Genomic DNA, 22,995 nt, shown 5'->3' on the forward strand with positions numbered 1-22,995 from the left:
TTTTTGAGACAAGGTCTCATTCTGTCTCATCCCTTAGATGGACAACAATCCTCCTGTTTCCTCCTTTTGTTCTTTCAGATTAAGACATAAACATGTTAAAGGCCATTCTATAATTCCATTTGGATGTATGTGCCGTTTCCCAAGTCTGACCTTTTTTTAAAAGACAGAGCACTATTATGTATCTCTTGCTCGCCAGGAAGCAATGACAGATTCTCTATATCTGCCTCCCCAGTCCAGGGATTAAAGGTGTGTGTTAACATGCCCAGCTGACCACTATTTTCTTTTTGTTTAAAACAAAGGAGAGTTGGGGGGTTAATAAAGATATATTAAGCCAGGCAGTGGTGGCACACACCTTTAATCCCAGCACTCAGGAGCCAGAAGCAGGTGGACTCCCTGTGTTCAAGGCCAGCCTGGTCTACAGAGCTAGTTCCAGGACATCCAGGGCTACACAGAGTAGAAATCCACCACCCCCAAAAGATATACTAATATAGGATTAAGCACATATAGAGAAAAGAAAGACATATCCAAGACCATGGATTCTTTAAGAAGCACATGGTGGGGGGTGGAGGTGAATGAGACATAATCAAGACTGGGTATGGGTTCCTCAAGGGACAGTGGCCATGACCACCTTTCTTTTATAAATGAATGTGGACTACAGACTCAATTCTCAGAACTGCTTGACATGTCAGTTTGATAAACTGGTATTTTTAGCAACAACACACAAATTCTTATTATCTCAAAATAAGGTTATTGGAGTATTTTTTCCCTCTTATTAAAATCTACTGATTTCTCCTCTTAAGTGTAAGTTGTAATGAAGTTTAGTTAGGGTACTGGTAAATTAATCCTTGGGTAGATATTGTATATGCAACTGTTCCAAGACTTATAAGAAAGTAAAACTTGGCACCATTATTGGAAAATGTCTTCCAGATGGTACTTCCTAACAGTTCTACCCCTGGAATGTCCTCATCTTAAAGCCCCTCTCAAGTGGGTGTTAATCTCATACCCATGCCTCTCTTAATGTGGAAACATGAATTATAAACCTGTCACCTTACACATACACACATAAAAAAACAAACCTCATGATTTCATCATAAATAAATCTTAAGAAAAATGGGTAATAACAATGTTTGGGTAGATTACAATGAATTTATACATACCACTTTGGCAGATCATCCTTACAAAATATGGAAGTTGGGCTAGGTGTGGTGGTACACACTTATAATCTCAGCATTCTAGAGGCAGAGGCAGGTAGATCTTTTTGAGTTTGAGGCCATCCTGGCCTATATAGTGAGTTCCAAGAGGCCAGGGCTACATAGTAGACCCTATCTCTACAAAAAAAAAAAAAAAAAAAAAAAAAGGAAAAAAGAAAAAAAATAATAAAGTTAAAAGAGAAATGAAATGTTCCTCTACCTAAATAAAACTATGGGCAGAAAACACTTTGCAAACATCATTCAAACTGGGGGGTGGGGTGGCAGTGGTGGCAAACATCTTTAATTCCAGCACTAGGGAAACAGAAGCAGGTAGATCTCTGAGTCTGAGGCTAGCCTGGTCTACATAGTAAGTTCCAGGACAGTCAGGGCAACACAGAGAAATCCTGTCAAAAACCAAACAAACAAAACTCAGTCTTTACCCTGGCATTGTTTGCAGTTTTTAGACTTAAACAGCTTAGGGGTTACAAAGACCCCTTCAGGTCATTTTAACCAATTATCTATTTTTAAAGAAGAGCCTATACATACTAAGTCAGACAATTTAGATTTGTCCAATAACCTGTTTAGCAAAGACATTCAAAAGACATAAAAATTAACTTACATAACCATAATCTAAAATAGTTCTAATTTAACTGTTGAAAAGGTTTATTTAAGAGTATATACTGCCGGGCGGTGGTGGCGCACGCCTTTAATCCCAGCACTCGGGAGGCAGAGCCAGGCGGATCTCTGTGAGTTCGAGGCCAGCCTGGGCTACCAAGTGAGTTCCAGGAAAGGCGCAAAGCTACACAGAGAAACCCTGTCTCGAAAAACAAAAACAAAAACAAACAAAAAAAAAAGATTATATACTACAATCTGATTGATGCATGCTGACAAGAAAGGAATCTTTACATGATTAAAGTAAGAAACATCAGACTGTAAAACTTCAGGAAATAAAGAGAGCATTCCTTCAACATATGGCACAATTCTGTGTTTGGCCATCACCTTGGTGTTTTTGCAACATGAATTATATTGAAGTCATACCCTACATTTTAGATAAATAAAATCAAGCCAGTATTGAATTTTTCTCATCCCATACAAGGGTATCCTTGGCAGCTCCTGGGCCATCTATTATGATCCTGACCAATTCTGCTTTCTGGCAATTTAAAAGCTGTAAAGAAAAAAAAAAAAAACCAAACCACCATAATGGGTGATGACAGGAGGAACAAACCCACACCAGAAGTTATTGAACCTTGCAGGTCTTTGCAAGTGTCTCTATTGACATTTAAGTGTGAGTTACTATGGCACAATATAATAAAAGTGTGCTCTACACTTCAAATATATTGATAGTTAAATGCAAAGAAAGGCCACCATCAGATAAATGACTGAGAGGATGGGCTGATCTCAGACCACCTAGCTCTTCAAGTGTTTTGATGTGCTATTTAAGCCAAGTAAGGTTTTTCTTTTTGTCCAGTTTCCAACCACATTCCCAATTCAAATCCTGTGCCAAAGAGATGATTAATATAGTCATTCTGTTCCTTTTCTAAAACTGTTTAGCTGGCTGTGGGATATTTATTGAGAGCCTAATAAGTGTCAAGCACTGCATCTGCACTAAATCTGCTGTCTTCAACCTGTGGGCTAAAAAAAATTCAAGTTTCCCCTGGGTTAAGTCAGTGTTCCACAAAGGCTGCCCCACCACCCACCACCACCACCACCAAGGACCGCACGGGTTCTGGAAGCAGCACCTTAGCTGCTAATGAGCATGCATGGCAGACAGCACAAGGTTGAGGGTTCAATTCCCAATACCACCAAGTCAAACCAAAAGATCAGAAAGGCAACTTGTTTGCCAAACCAGTGGCAGTCAGGAGGCTGAAGGAAAAGGATCACTGAACCGCTCAAGGCTAGCCTGGGCTACGTAGTGAGTTCTACCACAGCCTTAGGCTACAGTGTAACTGTCACAAAAGGAAAAGTAAAGGCTACTTAAAAGGTAACTCTAGCCGGGCGGTGGTGGCGCACGCCTTTAATCCCAGCACTCGGGAGGCAGAGCCAGGTGGATCTCTGTGAGTTCGAGGCCAGCCTGGGCTACCAAGTGAGTTCCAGGAAAGGCACAAAACTACACAGAGAAACCCTGTCTCGAAAAAACCAAAAAAAAAAAAAAGGTAACTCTACAGTACTTGTACAGCAGAGGCAGGTGGATCTCGGTGAGTTCGAGGCCAGGCTAGCTACACAGAAAAAGCTTGCCTCCTGGCGGGGGCATGTAACTTAACAATTTTTTTTTAACTGGAGGCTGGAGCATACATAGCTCAGCTGTTAGGAGCAGTTGTTGCTCTTGTAGAAGACCAGGTTAGGGTCCCAGCACCCAGAAGCCCACAGGTAAAAATAGGTAGATTACAGCAACTCAGTGGCCAGTAACTCTAGTTCCAGGGACTCTCATGTGCTCTTCTGACCTTCACAGGCACCAGACAAGCATGTGGTACACATACATACAGTGGAGCAAAACCACTCATATACATAAAATAAATAAGTCTCATTTTCAAAACATTTATTTGTCTATCTGTGCAGGTATGTTTGTGTGGGGGCACACTTGTGGGACAGCATGCCTGGTAAAGGTCAAAAAACCATTTGTAGAAGTTGGTTTCTCTTTTCACCATGTGAGTCCTGGGATGGATCTCAGACCACCAGGATTAGCTTTGGGTAAGTGCCTTTACCTACTGCACCATATTGCCAGGTCCAAAGACAATTAAACAACAACAAAGTATCACTACTTGAGCTAGACCAGGCTGGCCTCTGCCTCCAGAATGCTAGAATTAAAGGCCTTGTCATCATGCCCAACTCAAAGGCAACTTCCTAATACTGGAAAGATGAGAACTGTAATAAGTAAATCAAAGATGAAGCCAAACAGCTCACTTAACCTTAAATGTTAGTTACTGCCCTGCTTATCTCACAGGGCTGACGTGGGGGGGGGGGGGAGAAGCGGCGGGGGGGGGGGGGGAGGTGGAGGTGTGCAAAATTGGGCACAGGGTTTTCTTTCTTCCTTTCTTTCTTTCTTTTTTTTTTGGTTTTTCGAGACAGGGTTTCTCTTTGTAGTTTTGGTGCCTGTCCTGGATCTTGTTCTGTAGACCAGGGTGGCCTCGAATTCAGAGATCCTCCTGGCTCTGCCTCCCGAGTGCTAGAATTAAAGGCATGTGCCACCACCACCCAGTGGGGCACAGGGTTTTCATTAGACATGGGAACGGTGGCATAATTTCTTAGTTTCTCTTTTCTTGGTGAGGAGGGAAGGGAAAATGTTGGGATGGAGTCTCACTTTGTAGCCTAGGCTGATCACCAACATGCAGCAATCCTGCTGCTTCTGCCTCCTAGATGCTAGGATTAGAGAAGCACTATCCAAGCTTTCTAATGTTTATTACTTTTTCAAAGGTCAACAGTGCCATCAATTCTCTCATTCCAAATAATGGTTATTTATGTGTTCTATTTTTCTTGATTTATCAGTTCTCAAATAACTTTCAGTTTGATTTTTCTGTTTCTATCTTTTGAGATGGGCTCTCATTATATAGCCCAGGCTGTCTTTGAACTCATGTGATCCTCCTACCTCAGCCTTTCAAATACTTTGTTGTTGGGGCTGGTGCTGGGAATATACCAAGGTAGCACCCTGCATAAACAAAAGCTTTGAGCTGCATTCCCCGTTGTTTGACCCTGAGTAACTTTGGTGTTATAGAGTATTCCAAATATTTGGAGACTTCCCAATGTGTAACTAATTTCTAATACAACTGCATTACGATCAGAAATACTTTATATGATAGCGTCCTTTTGAATGAGACTTAACTAGTCCACACTACTTGAAAACCTTTCACAGTTGTGTAAACTACTCTACAGGTGTCAATTACGTCAGACTAGTTGATAATGTTGTCTTCTACTTTCACACTTTCCTACACATTTGTTTTTATCAATTGGCTAAATTTCCCAATATAATCACAGGTGTCTGCTATTTCCCTTCTATCTTTTTTCCTTCATGCATTATGAGTGAGTGCATGCACACACTTGTGAGGCTGAGGATGAAACCCTGGGCCTAACACACGCTAGGCTAACACTATCACTGAGCTATATTCCCAGCCCCTAAAGCTTTTCTTATTAGCTGTATAAACACTTAAGATTATTATGTCCTTTTGATGAATTGATTCCTTAATTAACTAACCTGCTGTTATTTGCCCAACCTATTTCATAGGTCTGTTATGGAAAAAGAACAAGAGAGCACTTTGGAAACAGAGGCAAAAATCTGACAATAAAGGAAGTTAAAACATAAATTCATAAAACTTTAATGAATTTTCTGAATTATCTCTAAGTTTATCTATGCTGTCTCCAACTACTCATATAAATGAGGCTTACTATGTTTTATCAGCTCTTTAGACATAATTTATTGTTGTAAGATACTGAACAAATTAGCAGTATATCACACTCAACAACTCCCTGTGAAGTGAGTCTCCATGATTTAGGAATGAGAACAAGGCACACTGAGTTCAAGGATTTGCTTCAGAAACCAAACTTAAAACTTCCCAGCTTGTTAGCTGACCTCTTTAGTACAGGGCATTTTATTCCAACATAATTATACCTGTTGGCTCAGATACAAACTTGCTGTATTCTGAGGAATGTAGATTATAATCAGGGAGTACTTGAATTCAATGTGCTTCCTTGGCTCCATGGAAAAAATGGGAGTACTATTTGCTATGACTGACTTGAACCAATCTTTTCAAGTATACCTTATCAATCTCATGCATTCTAGTATCCTTCCTAGCTATGAAGCCTAATACAACACACACTCAGCAAATCTATATATTAAAACTTCATGTGAAGAGACGGGAGGTGGTGGCACACGCCTTTAATCCCAGCACTCAGGAGGCAGAGGCAAGTGGATCTCTGAGTTCAAGGCCAGCCTGGTCTACACAGAGAAACCCTGTCAAGAAAAAACAAAACCAAAAAAACAAAAAAAAAACAAACCGCAAACCAAAATAAACAGACAATCCCCCCCCCAAGACCAAAACCCTGCATGTATTCTTTATTCCATCTATGACCTATTTTGAGATTGAAAATATGACAGTGCTTAATTCTGATGAAGTACTTATTGTTACTAGAAAGGAAAGTTCAGAATACACAGCCCCCAAATTCACTAAAGGGAGTAAAATGGCTCAGCCTTTTTTTTTTTTCTTTTGAGCTGAGGATCGAACCCAGGGCCTCAAGCGCTCTACCACTGAGCTAAATCCCCAACCCCTACACTTTTTTAAAAAGCTCATGCATATATATTTAAGCACAGGTTTGTCTGTCTATGTTAATAGCCTAAGGAGTTGAGAATCAACCAGCAAGTCAATTTTATGCCTCTTAAGTTCTAGGCAAAAATGCTATACTACCACACTGGTCAAAGTATTAGAATAAATTATTATTGAGATAGGGTCTTACTACATAGCTTTAGCTGACCTGAAACTGGGTATATAGACCAGGCTGGCCTCAAACTGAGGGATCTTCTTACCTCTGCCTCTCAAGTACAGGAATTAAAGGCATACAGCATTAGGCTTGGCTTGATTTGCATTTTTAATTATTGGCATTAAAAAAAGAAAAAAGTTCTAGGCCATACTGGTCCACAGAGCAAGTTTTGGAATAGCCATAGCTACACAGAAAAAACTCTTGTCTCGAAAAACTCATCTGGGAATGAGTTAGCCTAATCTAAATGGAGAGTAGTCCCAAAACCAAATGCAGCTGGGTTATGGTTGGACACACCTTTAATCCTTGCACTTGAGAGGCAGAGGCAGGTAGATCTCTGGGAGTTGGAGTCCAGCCTGGTCTATATAGCAAGTTCCAGAACAACTAGAGCTATATGAGACCATGACTCAAAAATAAATAAATAAATCCAAGTTTGGGGACTGGACTCAACTAAATAGTTGAGTGATTAAGAGTGCTAGCTGCTGTTGTGAAGGAACTGGGTCAATTCCTAGCACCTCCATGGCTAACCACAGGGGATCCAATACTCTTCTGGCCTCTATAGGCCCTGGGCTCCCACATGGTCCACATACATGCATGCAGGCAAAATACTCAGACATATAAAATAAAGCTAAAATAATTTTTTTTTTTTTTTTTGGTTTTTCGAGACAGGGTTTCTCTGTGTAGCTTTGCGCCTTTCCTGGAACTCACTTGGTAGTCCAGGCTGGCCTCGAACTCACAGAGATCCGCCTGGCTCTGCCTCCCGAGTGCTGGGATTAAAGGCGTGCGCCACCACCGCCCGGCAATTTTTTTTTTTTTTTTTTTTTTTTTTAAGATAGGGTTTTCATGTGCAGGTCTGGCTGTACTAAAACTCACTCTGTAGAACAGGCTGGCCTCTGCCTGCCTCTGCTTCTGAGTGCTGGGATTAAGGGCATGCACCACCACCACACAGATAGAATCAAAAAAAATTTTTTTTAAATAATCTCTTTTTTGTAAACTTATTTGGATGTAAACTTATTTGAGGGTTCAAGAGATGGCTCAGAGGTTAAGAGCACTGGCTGTTCTTGCAGAGGTCTTGAGTTATATTCCCAGCAACCACATGGTGGCTCACAACCATCTGTAATGAGATCTGACACCCTCTTCTGGCATACAGGCAGAACACTGTATACATAATAAATAAATCTTAAAAAAAAAAAAAAAAAAAAAACTTATTTGAATGACAGTCCCCTGGCCCCCTCAAAAAAGATTTATACCCTAATCCCATGAATCTGTGAATATTACCTTATATAGCAAAAGTTGTTATTAGAAGATAAGCTGGAGAGATGGCTTAGAGGTTGAGAGCACTGACTGCTCTTCCGGAGTACCTGGGTTCAATTCCCAGCACCCACATGGCAGCTCACAGTTCCTGGGGACCCGACACCCATGGCAAAACACCAGTGCATATTAAATAAAAATATTAAAAAAAAAAGATGAGAGAAGAGAAATAGATCCTGAGTCACACCAGTGGGCCTTAAGTACAAGCATATTCATCTTTATAAGAGGCAGAGTTCCCAGACAGGCACACAAAGAACAGAATGAGAACAAAAAGGGATCTCATTCCATAAACCAAGGGATAGTGACCACCAGAAGGAGGAAAAGGAACATATTCTTTCTAGAGTCTGTACAAGAGTTTAAAGACCTTTTTTTTGGGGGGGGGGGTGAGTTGAGACAGTTTCTCTGTGTAGTTTTGGTGCCTGTCCTGGATCTTGCTCTGTAGACCAGGCTGGCCTGGAACTCAGAGAGATCTGCCTGGCTCTGCCTCCTGAGTGCTGGGGTTAAAGGCCTGTGCCACTGCTGCCCATCGAGTTTAAAGATTTTTTTTTTTTTTTTTTTTTTTGGTTTTTCGAGACAGGGTTTCTCTGTGTAGCTTTGCGCCTTTCCTGGATCTCGCGCTGTAGCCCAGGCTGGCCTCGAACTCACAGAGATCCGCCTGCCTCTGCCTCCCGAGTGCTGGGATTAAAGGGGTGCGCCACCACCGCCCGGCGAGTTTAAAGATTTTTAATGCAGATTTCCAGCCTCTAGAATCTTCTGCAATGTGCTGCTATAGAAGCTGCAGGAAGCTAATAAGCAGGGAAAGTAAACTTTTAGATGAGTTTGTTTAGGGGGAGTTGTATGGTATAGTGGTAAGGGAATGTATTCAGTATGTTCAAAGCTCTGGGTTCAGCCTCCAGCATCCAATCAAAAAACAAAGAAAAGAATTGTACTTCAAGTAACCCAAAGAATGTTTAAGACTTCTTCCTCTATGTTTTTGTTTGTTTTAAGAAAGAATCTATGTAGACCTGGCTGTCCTTGATCTCACAAAATCTGACTGCCTCCATTTCCCAAATGCTGGGATTAAAAGTGTGTGCCAACATGCCTGGCCTGACTTTTTTTTTTTTTTTTTTTTTGAGACAGGGTCTCACCAAGTAGCTCAAACTGATCCTATACTCATCATCCTCTACCTTAGCTTCTTTGTTTTTCTTTTTTGACACAGGGTCTGACTATGTAGCTCTCGCTGTCCTGGAACACACTGTGTAGACCAGGCTGGCCTCAAACTTAAAGATATATGGCCAGATGGTGGCAGCACAGGCCTTAATCCCAGCACCAGGGAGACAGAGGCAGGCAGATCTCTGAGTTCGAGGGCAGCATGGTGTACAGAGTAAGTTCCAGAACAGCCAAGGCTACACAAAGAAACCCTATCTGAAAATAAATAAATAAAACAAAACAACTTGGAAATATATGTGCCTCATCACACTGAGTGCTGGGATTACAAGCATATGTCGCCAAGCCCAGACTAATTTTTTTGAGACAGGGTCACACTATGTTGACCATGTTGACTTCCCTGGCCTCAAAGTCAAAGATCCACCTGCCTCTGCCTCCCAAGTGTAGTGGCCTGTTACAAAGAACCTTCAATCCCTCATACCAATGGGTAAATGAAAAAAAAAAAATTACCATCTACATCCAGGTGTGGTGGCACACACCTTCAATCCTAAGCATTTGGAAGGCAGAAGCAGGGGGATCTCTGTGAATTCCAGACTAGCCAGGACTACATAGTGATACATAGTGAGACCTTGTCTCAAAAAAGCAGGATACAATTTGTTCAAAATAAACTTGCAGACCTAAGAGGACTAATATTTACATAGCTGCTAACAAGAACAGTGTATGTTTTTCCACAAACAGACGGGGTTGAGCTCCTGGACAGACTAAACACAGGCACAGGTGTCACTGTGGGTGTTCTGCCAGCACAAGTGTAAAGTTGTAACCAAAAATAAGTGTGTGGCTTCAAGTGACTTACAGAATATAACAAATCCATAGCTTTCACTGCACACAAACCAATTCTTCTCAGAATGACCTAGGTGTTTTTTTTTGTTTTGTTTTTTTGTTTGTTTGTTTGTTTGTTTTTGTTTTTCGAGACAGGGTTTCTCTGCGTAGCTTTGCGCCTTTCCTGGATCTCGCGCCGTAGACCAGGCTGGCCTCGAACTCACAGAGATCCGCTTGCCTCTGCCTCCCGAGTCCTGGGATTAAAGGCGTGCGCCACCACCGCCCGGCTGGTGTTTTTTTTAAAGAACTTTAAAAATTATGTGCATCTGCATGTTTGTACACATAAGTGCAAGTATCTAAGGTCAGAGGTATTGGATCCCATGGAGCTGGAGTTATGGGTGGTTGTGAGTTATCTGATCTGGATGCTGGGAACTGAACTCAGATCCCTCTACAAGAGCATCAAATGCTTTTAAATGCTTAAAACCATCCCTTGAGCCCCTAGACTTCTTTTTATCAGTACAATGAGTTAAAGCCATCTTCTAAGTGCAAGGAAAAAAGTAAAAGCTCATGCCAAAGAAAAAAGATGATTGACTGTTCAGTCAAAGGTCATGAATAACAATATGTAACGGTCATACTGTACCAAATGATAGCTACATTGTTTTTAAACTCAATATAGTGTAGCACTGGCCCACTTTTTTTTGTTGTTTTGGTTTGTTTTTCTTCGGAGACAGGGTTTCTCTGTGTAGCTTTGCGCCTGTCCTGGAACTCACTCTGTAGCCCAGGCTGGCCTCGAACTCACAGAAATCCGCCTGGCTCTGCCTCCCGAGTGCTGGGATTAAAGGCGTGCGCCACCACCACCTGGCTTTTTTTTTTTTTTTTTTAAGTAACTGCAAATAGGAAACCAAAGGGGAGCCTCAGGCCTGGACAAACACTGCCCCCCTCCCCCAGAGAACAAGGAGAGAAGGTGGTCCTACACCCTTTCCTCATCAAAATGGGCACCTTCTTCCCTGGTGTAGGGTGGTTGGTAACCAGCCTGCTGCGCCCTAGAGAACGCAGGCAGAACGGGAGATGAACTTTTGGCGCTGCAATGGTGGGTATCTAAGAATGAACATTGGGCCGGGCGGTGGTGGCGCACGCCTTTAATCCCAGCACTCGGGAGGCAGAGCCAGGCGGATCTCTGTGAGTTCGAGGCCAGCCTGGACTACCAAGTGAGTTCCAGGAAAGGCGCAAAGCTACACAGAGAAACCCTGTCTCGAAAAACCAAAAAAAAAAAAAAAACAAAAAAAAGAATGAACATTGAACAAAAACTAGCCCACTCCCTCCCCCCCGCCCCCCCAGTTTCTCTGTGTAGTTTTGGTGCCTGTCCTGGATCTCGCTCTGTAGACCAGGCTGGCCTCGAACTCACAGAGATCCAACTGGCTCTACTTCCCGAGTGCTGGGATTAAAGGCGTGTGCCACCAGTGCCCAGCCACTGGCCCACTTTTGAGAAAGGTGAATGTATATAAAAATTAAGAATAGGGGCTGGAGAGATGGCTCAGTATTTAAGAGCAGAGACTGCTTGTGACCTGAGTTCAATTCCCAGCACCCACATGGCAGCTCACAACTCTGTTAATTCCAGTTCCAAGGGACTCGACACCCATGGCAAAACACCAATGCACATAAAATAAAAATTACCGGAAGAAAGGACAAAATAGTAAAAGTGCTCTTTACTAAGTTGAGTTATGTAATCTTATAAAACAAATGCTATGCAGAATATGGTGGCAGCTTTAATCCTAGTACTCAAGAGGCAGGCAGGATCTCGAGTTCAAGGCCAGCCTGGTCTATGGATTGAGTTCCAGGACAACCAGAGCTACACTAAGAAACTGTCTCAAAAAACAAAAATCAAGCTAAGTGGTTACATAAAACACCCAAGAAAAGACCCAGAAAGCAAGAGCTAGAGCTGTACTGTACTTGGATGGCAGAACTCATGATAAACTTGCACCACAGGAAGCTGAAGTTGGAGAATCACAAACCTGAGGCAGGGTCTCACAAAGCCTGGAGTGGCCTTTAACTTGCTAGCTGAGGGTGGCTTTGACCTGATCCTCTTCCTCTTGCTTCCCTACTGCTGGGATTACAGGCCAGCACCACCATAGCAGGTTTATTCCCTGATGGGGATAAAATAGGACTCCATGCATGGTAGATGAGAATTCTACCAACTGAGCCATATCCACAACTTTGAAATTGACCTGATTATTAAGAAAATGAAATAATACATTACAGACAAGAACACAGTACTTTGTATGCTTGTTTGTTGAAACTCTTTTTAATGTGTGTACAGACAGGATCAAGAGTCTGGTACGGTGGGTCGTGCCAGTAACCTCATCACTTGAGAGACTGAGGCAGGAGGATTGTTTCAAGTCAAGGCCAAACTGGGCTATGTAATGAGTTGACAACATGAACAACAGAGACTTTGTTTTAAAAAGGGGTAGAGTGGGGGGTGGGGATGGGGGCTAGAGAGATGGCTCAGCAGTTAAGAGCACTGACTGCTCTTCCAGAGGACCAGAGTTCAATTCTCAGGACGCACATGGCAGCTCACAATATTTTTTTTTTTTAAATCAGTGTAAAAATCTATAAAGAAACAATGTTAAGTGCCTGAAATATTCCAAAAGAATGTCAACATTGGAAGCATAGTGGTGTATGCCTTTACTTCCAGCACTTGGGAGGCAAAGGCAGGGAGATCTCTGTGAGTTTGAGGTCAGCCTGGTCTACAGAGAGTTCCAGCACATCCAGGGCTGACACACACACACACACACACACACACACACACACACACACACACACACACACGTAAAAAGAAAAGAGAAAAAAAGGAAGGAGCCCATGTCCGGTAAATAAAAAGAGCTATCCAAGGCAGGGCTACATCTCCAGCCCCTTATTTGTCATTTTCTAGCAAGCCACAGATGTAATCAATCCTGTTTATTTATGAGACATGGTCTAACTATATAGCCCTTGCTGGCCAGAAATTCACAAAGCAGACACAGCTGACCTTGAATTCAAAGATTAGCCTGCCTCTGCCACCACAAGTGGAATAATCCTATGTTTACACTCCAAGAAATAGTAAAATTTTCCTTTTTATGCCAAGACACAAAGGCTGATCTATACCAGTGGAAAAACAGGATTGTGATCCATCTTTTTTTTTTTTTTTTTCGAGACAGGGTTTCTCTGTGTAGCTTTGCGCCTTTTCCTGGCACTCACTTTGGAGACCAGGCTGGCCTCGAACTCACAGAGATCCGCCTGGCTCTGCCTCCCGAGTGCTGGGATTAAAGGTGTTCGCCACCACCGCTCGGCTGTGATCCATCGATTAAAGACTACTCCCTAACACCTCATCTCCTCCACACTGTTAATATCAATCTAAAATATCTGAAAATAATAAATTCTAGCATCAGTCATTTTATATTGAGACTTTATTTTTCATTTTTGGTACTGTTTTAAAGTTGAAACATTTAAAAAAAAAAAGAAAGAAAGAAAGAAAAGAAAAGACAGAGCAACAGTGGTACACACCCCTGGTTCCAGCACTCAGGAGGCAGAGGCAGGGGGTTCTCTGAGTTCAAGGCCAGTACAGTCTACTCCAGTATGGTCTACCAAGTTCCAGGACAGGCATGGCCACACAGAGAAACCTTGTCCTGAACCCAGCGCCCCCACCACCACCCCAAACTGTATCTAAGTAGATGCCTGAGAACATTACTGCTTAGGAGCTGAGCTCTGCAACTGCATTACTAGCATAAGTAGGTAACCAGTTATAAAACGTGTTTGTCGGGCCGGGGGGTGGTAGCGCAGCCTTTAATCCCAGCACTCGGGAGGCAGAGCCAGGCAGATCTCTGTGAGTTCAAGGCCAGCCTGGGCTACCAAGTGAGTTCCAGGAAAAGGCGCAAAGCTACACAAGAGAAACCCTGTCTCGAAAAACCAAAAAAAAGGTGTCTGTCAAAGTACCAGTGTGGAAATCTCTACTCATCACAAACTTCACTAGTCTGTCAGGCATGGTAGCATAGGCTTCTAATCCCAGCACTCAAAACGGGAACAGGCAGATCTCTTCGTTTGAGGCCAGCCTGGGATATAGTTTCTCAAAAACAAAACACAAAATTAAGCTGAAATTATCAGTCTTTTGTACAAAGTTGGAAAGTATTTTCTTCCTTTTTATTTTTCATAGATGTTTCAAGACAGGGTCTCACTATGTACCTCTGGCTGTCCTAGAATTCTGTAGACCAAGGCTGGCCTCAAACTCAAGACAGATTCATCTACCTATCTTTGTCTCTCAAGTGCTGGGATTAAAGGTGTTCAAACTAAGCCAGGCTGGAAAGTATTTTCTAATTACAAGTGCACCTCAAAAGTTATATTCATCATAGTATCTAAATATTTCTCCTTGACTCAAAATAAATCGACAGGTAGTAAACAAAAATTACACATTTGTCCAGATCCTCTGGGAAGTGTGGGCATTATTAATACCAGAGACTGCAGATAAAATACAAGGGGCCAGGCGGCGGCGGTGGCCCACGCCTTTAATTCCAGCACTCCAGGAGGCAGAGGCAGGCGGATATCTGTGAGTTTGAGGCCAGCCTGATCTACAAAGCCAATTCCAAGACAGCCATGGGGGTTACACAGAGAAACTCTAAAAAAAAAGTTTCACGGAGACTCAGATTAAAGAATTGGAGACCTGAATGATGGTGAGAAGCACATGAGTGGAAACAAAAAAAACAAAAAAAAAAAAACAAAAAAAAAAAAAATGAATCCATTTTTTATTAAGCTTTTCATTAATGACAATTATCCCTCAAATATCAGACATACAACAGGCCTCTACCCACTGTGTCCATAGAAGCAAAACACTTTGTCATGTAGCTCTCAAAAACTTCCTCTGTGGCAATAGAAATAGAGATGTGTGTCCCTGGAAACAGGTGGTGGAGGTAAGTCTATTTTTCTTGGATGCTCTCCATTACAGTAATAGGTAGGTAGCCATTTCACTCTAAAATTTTAAATATTCTCCTTTAAAAGTTTTCAAAAACTAAAACCTCCGTCCCTAAGTCCTTCAAAATATCGGGAAGTGTGAAACGTACCGAAAAAAGCAAGAAAGATGCCAAATCGAGGGGCACCAAAAAAAAAAAAAAAAAACCACATGCTTTCGTTAAGGTGATGTACTAAATAAATGCCTCTTTTATAAGAGTCATTGTAGATAAAATATGCACCCTCACAACTCACTCCTAGAACAAAACATCTCTTTCCGAGAGTCTGTCCATTTAGGGGCTCCAGGCTGGGGTCCATGAATTTAACCTGCAGACTCCCGCGCTCTCCTTTGGAGTCCAGTCTCTGCCTCTAGAAGGCCGGCCTATCGCGCGCTTGCGGCTCATTGGCTCGGAGAGACGCAACTCAGGAAGGAAAAGCCCGCCTCCCACATTCCGATGGCCCAAGGGCCGATCGGCAGGCGGCTGTAGGAGGACCCAATTGGCCTATATCCTCGCCAGTCAAACGCTTTGGTAGCGCAGCTCAAAAGAACCTGCAAGGATTAAAACATCCCGCCCCCAGTCCTCCTATTGGCTGGCCCGACCCATCGCGGCCCCTCCACTGTCGTTCCCCCCCAGTCCAGCGGTCCATTCATTTCGTACAATAACGAGTCCAATTGGAGCGGGTCCAAGATCTCGTACGGGTAGTCTAGACTCTCTGCCACTTACCCGGGATCTACAGTGATCACTCACACTAAGGCCTGCACGGTTCTTCTGTGGCAAAGCTGCACCACAAGCCACCGCTACCGCCGCCTTCTGCGCAACGCCAACCGCCCGCCAAAACGGATCCTTCCCTGCGCCTGCGCAACCAATCCCGGGCCCAGACCTTTTTCTCCGCCCTAAACGCCTGCGCAAAACAGGACGCAGCTCCCGCCACTACGCAGGCGCCTTAGGTTCACAACCCTCTCCTGCCCGCCATTTCACGTGTTCCAGGAGGCAAGCGGAACTTCTTAGTGCGCCGGCGTAAACTCGCCATTTTTTTATTACACATGCGCTCTTATGGGTGGTGGCTGAAAAAAGTGGTACGAACTACTTTTCTAACGTATCGTGTTTTGCCAAGTGAGTTTGTAATGTTCGGCGCTGGAAAGTTATAAAAAGCGTTTAAAGACATGGTTACATTCAAATACAAAAAACCCGATTATCTAGCCAATCAATCTGCTTAAAAATAACAGATCTTGGGGCATCAATGACTCCAAGGGGCGGAGACTGCGTAGAACGCCCAAACAGATGATGTCTCTTAGCAGGGCGGTTCCACAGGCCAATAGTGGGTGGAAACAATTTCAAATCTCCAATCAGAGTAAAGCAAGGGCGGAGTCTGCCAATGCCGAAAGCGAGGGGGCGGGATAAAAAGGCGAGCGGAGGGTAGGCTGGCGGGTACGGTCGTTGGCTTACTCCTTTCTGCCTGTTGACGCGCCCGAGGAAGCATCGCTGAAGGCTCTCGTTTCCCTGCCGTCATGTCTAAGTCAGAGGTGAGTTGGGCGCACTCTGCAGCTTCATTTTCTTTCATGCTTAAAGAATATGGCGGGATTTGACCTAATTTTGTTGTTGGCACCCGTGCTTTCGGCGTTTGATCGGTCTTTGCCGAGGCCTACTCACAAAGTGCAGGTCGCCATTTTGTCCTCACAGTCGCCATGAGGCTGCCCTCCGCTACCTACTAATTTCCACGCACGGCGCCTTGTGGCAGAACTCAGAGACATACAATTTTGAGTGTTGTGACTTTTTTTTTCCTTTTTTGGCTTTGTCTAATAAATGTTTTTAGGAGCCATTAAGTGTTAATGGCGATTGACCAGTCCAGCCCATGTCTTTTGTTGCGCGTGCGTATAGAGTAGAGGAGGGACGCATGCGCTGCCTGCTAGTCCCCCAACAGCACCTCCTGGCCCAGGGAGGAGCACGTGGTCTTGCGCAGTGATAAAGAACAATAAAAGAAAAAAAAGTGCGGCCTGTGTTGATGCGTGGAGTAGCTTCATTCTTCCAAGTTCCATCCCCTTCGCTAACCGATCATTTCTCGTTTAGTCTCCCAAAGAGCCGGAACAGCTGCGGAAGCTCTTCATTGGAGGGCTGAGCTTCGAAACGACCGACGAGAGCCTGAGGAGCCATTTTGAGCAATGGGGAACACTCACGGACTGCGTGGTAAGATTGGAAGGAACGGAAACCAGAACTGCTTTAATTTTATTGGTTTAATCTTGTTGCATTTCTTAGCCAGATGCTTTGTAAAGGTAATTAATGGTATAGTTTAAAAAATAGTTTTGGGGCTTTGTATATATGAGTCTGGACTTGTTCGGAGTAGGAATGGCGACAGGTCCTGAGATCAGGCAATATGTTGATTGAATTAACTCTAAACAGGTAATGAGAGATCCAAACACCAAGCGATCCAGGGGCTTTGGGTTCGTCACATACGCCACTGTGGAGGAAGTGGATGCTGCTATGAATGCAAGACCACACAAGGTGGATGGAAGAGTTGTGGAACCTAAGAGAGCCGTGTCGAGAGAAGTGAGTGGTTTTTTTATTAATAGTTGGGTTCTGGTCATCTGGAGACGTATAATCCAGGCAGTCCTCAAAGCAGAGAGATTAGATTCCCCACCCTTGAGTGCTGGGATTAAAGGCGTGGGCCGCCACAGCTGCCTATCATTTGGAAAGTTGCTGCTGGTAATGAAGTAAGACATTGGAGTGTTCTAAATGACTGAAGTGGTTTTTCCTCTTAGGATTCTCAGAGACCGGGTGCCCACTTAACTGTGAAAAAGATCTTTGTTGGTGGTATTAAAGAAGACACTGAAGAACATCACCTGCGAGATTATTTTGAGCAGTATGGAAAGATTGAAGTGATTGAGATCATGACTGACAGAGGCAGTGGAAAAAAGAGAGGGTTTGCTTTTGTCACTTTTGATGACCACGACTCTGTGGACAAGATTGTTAGTAAGTGCTGTTAGATTTCCTAATGACTGTGGAACTCAAGTGGTTTTAAACCCTAAAATTTTAACTTTTTTCTTAAAGTTCAGAAATACCATACTGTGAATGGCCACAACTGTGAAGTCAGAAAAGCCCTGTCAAAGCAGGAGATGGCTAGTGCTTCGTCCAGCCAAAGAGGTATTTCTGTTGCTTACTTAGACTTCATAGAGGCTAGTTTGAATTTTTGAAAGTTGTTCTAATGTAATGATCCAAACATCTCTTAAGGTCGAAGTGGTTCCGGAAACTTTGGTGGTGGTCGTGGAGGCGGTTTTGGTGGCAATGACAATTTTGGTCGAGGGGGGAACTTCAGTGGTCGTGGTATGTATTTATTTTGGATTTCTTACTTCCTTTGGAACTCAGGGTAACTGTAGGCCCGTGTTTCCAGGATTTAGGTCTCACCCAAATGTAGTTCTCATTACACAACAGTTAGCATTTGTCTTTTGTTTGTTTGTTTGTTTGTTTTGTTTTTCAAGACAGGGTTTCTCTGTGTAGTTTTGAGCCTTTCCTGGAACTCACTTTGTAGACCAGGCTGGCCTTGAACTCACAGAGATCTACCTACCTCTGCCTCCCGAGTGCTGGGATTAAAGGCGTGAGCCACCACCGCCCAGCACAGTTAGCATTTGATTCATTCACTTAGAGCCTGGTTTAAAGCCTTTGTTTCTTTTAGGTGGCTTCGGTGGCAGCCGTGGTGGTGGTGGATATGGTGGCAGTGGGGATGGCTATAATGGATTTGGTAATGATGGTAAGTTTCTTCTTAAGGAGTACGTAAGTATAAAGTTTTCTGGCAACCTGTGCCTTTAGACTAGGCTAGTAGTAGAGACTAAACCTAGTGCATGACAGAGTTCAACCAGCCCCATAATACGCATGCTGTGAGCAGGACTAGCCATTATGCTTAGATTTTTATTGTTAAATACTTTTGTCTTATTGAGAAGGCTTGTATTCTTGTAGGTGGTTATGGAGGAGGCGGCCCTGGTTACTCTGGAGGAAGCAGAGGCTATGGAAGTGGTGGACAGGGTTATGGAAACCAGGGCAGTGGCTATGGCGGGAGTGGCAGCTATGACAGCTATAACAACGGAGGAGGCGGAGGCGGCTTTGGCGGTGGTAGTGGTAGGTATCCAGTGATGCAAGTACTTGCTGTGGTAGCTAGATTAGCTGTAGAGTTTTACACCCGTGTTGGGGTTTGCAGCTCTTAAAGCATTGTGGGTACACTGCATGGTACATTAAATAGGCTTGCTGTGCTACCTCCTCCTGGCTTTAAGCTGGGGCCGCCTCCCCAAAAAATAAGTAGGTGGATGAGTGGTTAGTGGTGTCTTCAATTTAAGATAATTAGATTAACACCATAGCTGGATTTAGTATCTAAATTTCTTTGGGATTTCATTTAGTTGATATATCCAAGAGATCTCTGCATTGGCCATGAATATAGAAGGCCTGCACGTCTAAAGTGCTTGTGAGTACCACTAAGGAGAAAACTGTTTGTCATTAGTGAGGTTGACTTTTTTTTTTCCCTGTAAATACTGGATTAACTGAATGCCTTACTAGAGAATGAACTATAAGGGTTTGGAGTTAGCAGTTTTGGAAGGAGAGTAGTACTCTTTCAGAACACTAAATAGAATGGGCTCAGTCCTCAGGTCATCAATAAAGGCCTTCTTTCCATTTCTAGGAAGTAATTTTGGAGGTGGTGGAAGCTACAATGATTTTGGCAATTATAACAATCAGTCTTCAAATTTTGGACCAATGAAGGGAGGAAACTTTGGAGGCAGAAGTTCTGGCCCTTATGGTGGTGGTGGCCAGTACTTCGCTAAACCACGAAACCAAGGTATAGTATATGTAATGAATATGGCACAAGTCTGATAATAAAATCGCATCCTCCCGTCCATCTTGTAAACTTTATTACATCATAGGTGCGGGACACATAACCGATCACGAATGAGTTTCTCTTACTGTAAAATCATTGCTATCACATAAACACAGTATTGAAACATTATTTGAATGCTTCCAGGTGGCTATGGTGGTTCCAGCAGCAGCAGCAGCTATGGCAGTGGCAGGAGGTTCTAATTACAGCCAGGTAAGTACCTGTTTTGTTTTTTGTGTTGACTAAATTTTATAATTGAACCCAGTAACCCTAATATAGCTGAGCAGTGCAATATAGTTAACATTATAATTGCAGTAAAATGGTGGATGTTAAGTTAATATACAGTTCAGCAAAATTTGTGGGAAACAACTTGCTCTATTGGATTGTAGCCTTGAGTCTTAATGTGTTTTAGATTAACAACTTTATTCCATATTGTTCAACAGGAAACAAAGCTTAGCAGGAGAGGAGAGCCAGAGAAGTGACAGGGAAGCTACAGGTTACAGCAGATTTGTGAACTCAGCCAAGCACAGTGGTGGCAGGGCCTAGCTGCTACAAAGAAGACATGTTTTAGACAATACTCATGTGTATGGGCAAAAAACTCCAGGACTGTATTTGTGACTAATTGTATAACAGGTTATTTTAGTTTCTGTTCTGTGGAAAGTGTAAAGCATTCCAACAAAGGGTTTTACTGTAGACCTTTTTTCACCCATGCTGTTGATTGCTAAATGTAATAGTCTGATCATGACGCTGAATAAATGTGTCTTTTTTTTCTTTTTTTTTTCTTTTTTTCTTTTTTTTTTCTTTTTAAATGTGCTGTGTAAAGTTAGTCTACTCTGAAGCCATCTTGGTAAACCTCCCCAACAGTGTGAAGTTAGAATTCCTTCAGGGTGGTGCCAAGTTCCATTTGGAATTTATTTATAATTGCTTGGATGGAGAAGGCATTGTCTTCAAAAACCTTGGTGTAGTTAAACTGCCAGTTACTGTTGTGACTTTAATGAGTTTTACCATTGAAAGGGTCATCCAAGCAAAGTCACAGTTTGGTTACAATAAAATGGTTGTGGGCACACCCTATGCAACATCAAAATTGAATAATGGTATCAGATAAAATAACAGATGGGAATGAAGCTTGTGTATCATCCATTATCATGTGTAATCAATAAACGATTTAATTCTCTTGAATGGATTGACAACTGTATGGATTTGGGACTGGCAGAGATTTGGACTTTCCCTACCCACTACCCCTGGTAAATGTTGATTGTTTGTTATCACAGTGCAAGTTCAGAGCTCTGCCAGAGTAGAGACCAACTGCTGGTTTATGCCACCCATAAGTCCACAGATTAGAAGTGTTGGGGCATCTTAAAACTGGTTATATATAGTAGGGACTCTTAATTGCTATAAGAGCAGGCTATAGTGAAGGAAAACTGCAGTTTAACAGGGTCATGGGTGGGTGTGCCTCGGGGTTTTCTAGAAGTAATTGAGTTAATTAAAAATTCAAATTAGAAATACAATTGACAATATTTCTGTAACTTCGTATTAACAGCAGTTTTCCTTCACACTGTTATCCTGAAGTGTTTTCTATTTGTATAGAAAATGAATTCAAAATAGTTACTATCCAATAATTGTTATTTGTGCATAGATGCTTTTGAGCTTCCCATTTGGTTCCCTTTTTAAGTGCCATTGTACCTGGTAGCATAGATGATTTGTTTGCCATAGGACTTGTATATTCCATCTCATGGTGTATTGCTTGGAAGTTTTGGTGGGGGGGAGGGAGGGGGGGTGGAGGGAGGGGGTGGGGAGCATGGATGGTAGTTCCATGATACTGGCTGAGTTTGCAATAGCAGGTGGAACCTTAACTATTGAGGGAGTTTGCAGATACCTCAGGAATCGGGACAATGCCTTTAAAGATCCAGGAGATGTTCAGCTACTAGGAACTGCTAGCAAGTATAGCGCGAATGGCTTCGAGCTCAGAAACTCTGCAGCTGAGAGTAGACACTTGTGGTATGTGGAGTACAGATAAGCCAGGGGCAGGCCACGGCACCTCCATGAAAGCTAGGAGGGAGTGAAGTTTGAGTGACCATCGCAAGAAAGGAGGCAGACAAGAGTAAGGCACACTCCTGACTCTTAGGACTAGCAGGCAGAACCAGAAGGAAAGGTTTTATTGCTATGCTAGTAGGTAAGAACAGATTTTACTTACATCCATATAGTTGTAAAGTCCAATTCTCTGTTGGATTTTTTCTTAATATATTGAGCCAAAACTAGTCCAGTTAAGCTGCACTTGGTTTTTCTGGAGATAAATTGTTTTAATTAATGCCCATATTATTCCTACTTGAAGGAAGTTAACACATTTCTATTGTGAAGATACATTTTGCCCTTTAATTTTACATAACCTTCCTTTGACCCATTTTCTTAAAGCAATGGCTCAAAGTAATATATTAGACACCTTTCCCCAAAATGGTGGGAGGATGGGTGGATCATTAACGGGAGGAGGGTGGGAATAGCTTAAAAGATGGGAATTAACCTCACAAAAGACTAGTTCTAAAGGTTGTTTACTTTTCTAGGGAGGAATCTGCTACAAGGCTTAACCACTGTTGTAAAATTTAAAACAAAAACTTCAAGTTCTTGGCTAAAAGGTAAGTTTTTATGGTTGGTGATTTGCTATATAAAAGTTAAAAGGCAAGCTGCAATTAAAAACCAAGAGATACCTGGCTATTTTTGTAGCAGGCAGTTATTAGGACAACAGAACGTGTAACCAGGGGTGGGTAGATAAAATTGTATAATCCGGCCGGGCGGTGGTGGCGCACGCCTTTAATCCCAGCACTCGGGAGGCAGAGCCAGGAGGATCTGTTTGAGGCCAGCCTGGGCTACCAAGTGAGTTCCAGGACAGGCGCAAAGCTACACAGAGAAACCCTGTCTCGAAAAACCAAAAAAAAAATAAAAATAAAAATAAATTGTATAATCCATTACTGTTTATATAAAGCTACATGACTTTTTTCTCCTTTGCAGGAACATCCTTATGAGAGCAGCCTTTATTCTGGGCCACTGTACTTCATTTTCACTGCCATGCAGTTGGGTTTTAACATGCTGCTAAAATCATTCAGTTTTATGAATGGCTTGGTTTGGTTTTTTTAAAATAAACTACAGTTAATTAACTTCTGTTGTCTCTTTCTGGGATTTATGTCAGGTGACTTGGTTCTGTATTTTATGCAAATTCCAAATTTGAGTTTGGGGAATATGGGAC

The 22,995-nt window shown here is 42.7% G+C and overlaps 2 protein-coding genes across 6 annotated transcripts in view; one reads left to right on the forward strand and one right to left on the reverse strand.

Annotated features, from left to right (window-relative positions):
- The window catches only part of Cbx5 (chromobox 5), a 51,967-nt gene extending 36,207 nt beyond the window's left edge, over nucleotides 1-15,760 (reverse strand). The window contains exon 1 of the mRNA XM_052749178.1: nucleotides 15,629-15,760. The gene's annotated coding sequence lies outside the window, so the exon portion shown is untranslated. The remainder of the gene's footprint in view (nucleotides 1-15,628) is intronic.
- Nucleotides 15,761-16,295: 535 nt separating this feature from the next.
- Nucleotides 16,296-22,906, forward strand: Hnrnpa1 (heterogeneous nuclear ribonucleoprotein A1). Of its 5 annotated transcripts, XR_008220731.1 has the most exons (12): nucleotides 16,296-16,428; nucleotides 16,973-17,089; nucleotides 17,303-17,449; nucleotides 17,662-17,872; nucleotides 17,951-18,043; nucleotides 18,131-18,223; nucleotides 18,573-18,647; nucleotides 18,854-19,012; nucleotides 19,566-19,721; nucleotides 19,905-19,970; nucleotides 22,316-22,387; nucleotides 22,761-22,906. XR_008220731.1 is itself a non-coding variant. In XM_052749181.1 (11 exons), exons 1-10 carry the CDS (start codon nucleotides 16,414-16,416, stop codon nucleotides 19,958-19,960), a joined length of 1,122 nt encoding a protein of 373 aa, XP_052605141.1. In that variant the 5' UTR covers nucleotides 16,296-16,413; the 3' UTR covers nucleotides 19,961-19,970; nucleotides 20,201-20,940. The 5 variants fall into 5 exon arrangements, 4 of the variants coding, with proteins under 4 accessions (XP_052605141.1, XP_052605142.1, XP_052605140.1 ...); XM_052749181.1 differs by lacking the exons at nucleotides 22,316-22,387; nucleotides 22,761-22,906 and adding an exon at nucleotides 20,201-20,940; XM_052749182.1 differs by lacking the exons at nucleotides 22,316-22,387; nucleotides 22,761-22,906 and adding an exon at nucleotides 20,581-20,940.
- The last annotated feature ends 89 nt before the right edge of the window (nucleotides 22,907-22,995 follow it).

The sequence above is a fragment of the Peromyscus californicus genome, unplaced genomic scaffold (assembly GCF_007827085.1).
Source record: "Peromyscus californicus insignis strain IS unplaced genomic scaffold, ASM782708v3 Scaffold_20__1_contigs__length_68692818, whole genome shotgun sequence".
NCBI classification, from domain to species: Eukaryota; Metazoa; Chordata; class Mammalia; order Rodentia; family Cricetidae; genus Peromyscus; species Peromyscus californicus.

Bases quoted from the DNA above. Each gene is read 5' to 3' on its own strand.
- Hnrnpa1 (XM_052749180.1), top strand. The intron at 17,450-17,661 runs GTGAGTGGTTTT...TTTTCCTCTTAG, and splicing joins AGAGAGCCGTGTCGAGAGAA to GATTCTCAGAGACCGGGTGC. The intron at 19,722-19,904 runs GTATAGTATATG...GAATGCTTCCAG, and splicing joins CGCTAAACCACGAAACCAAG to GTGGCTATGGTGGTTCCAGC.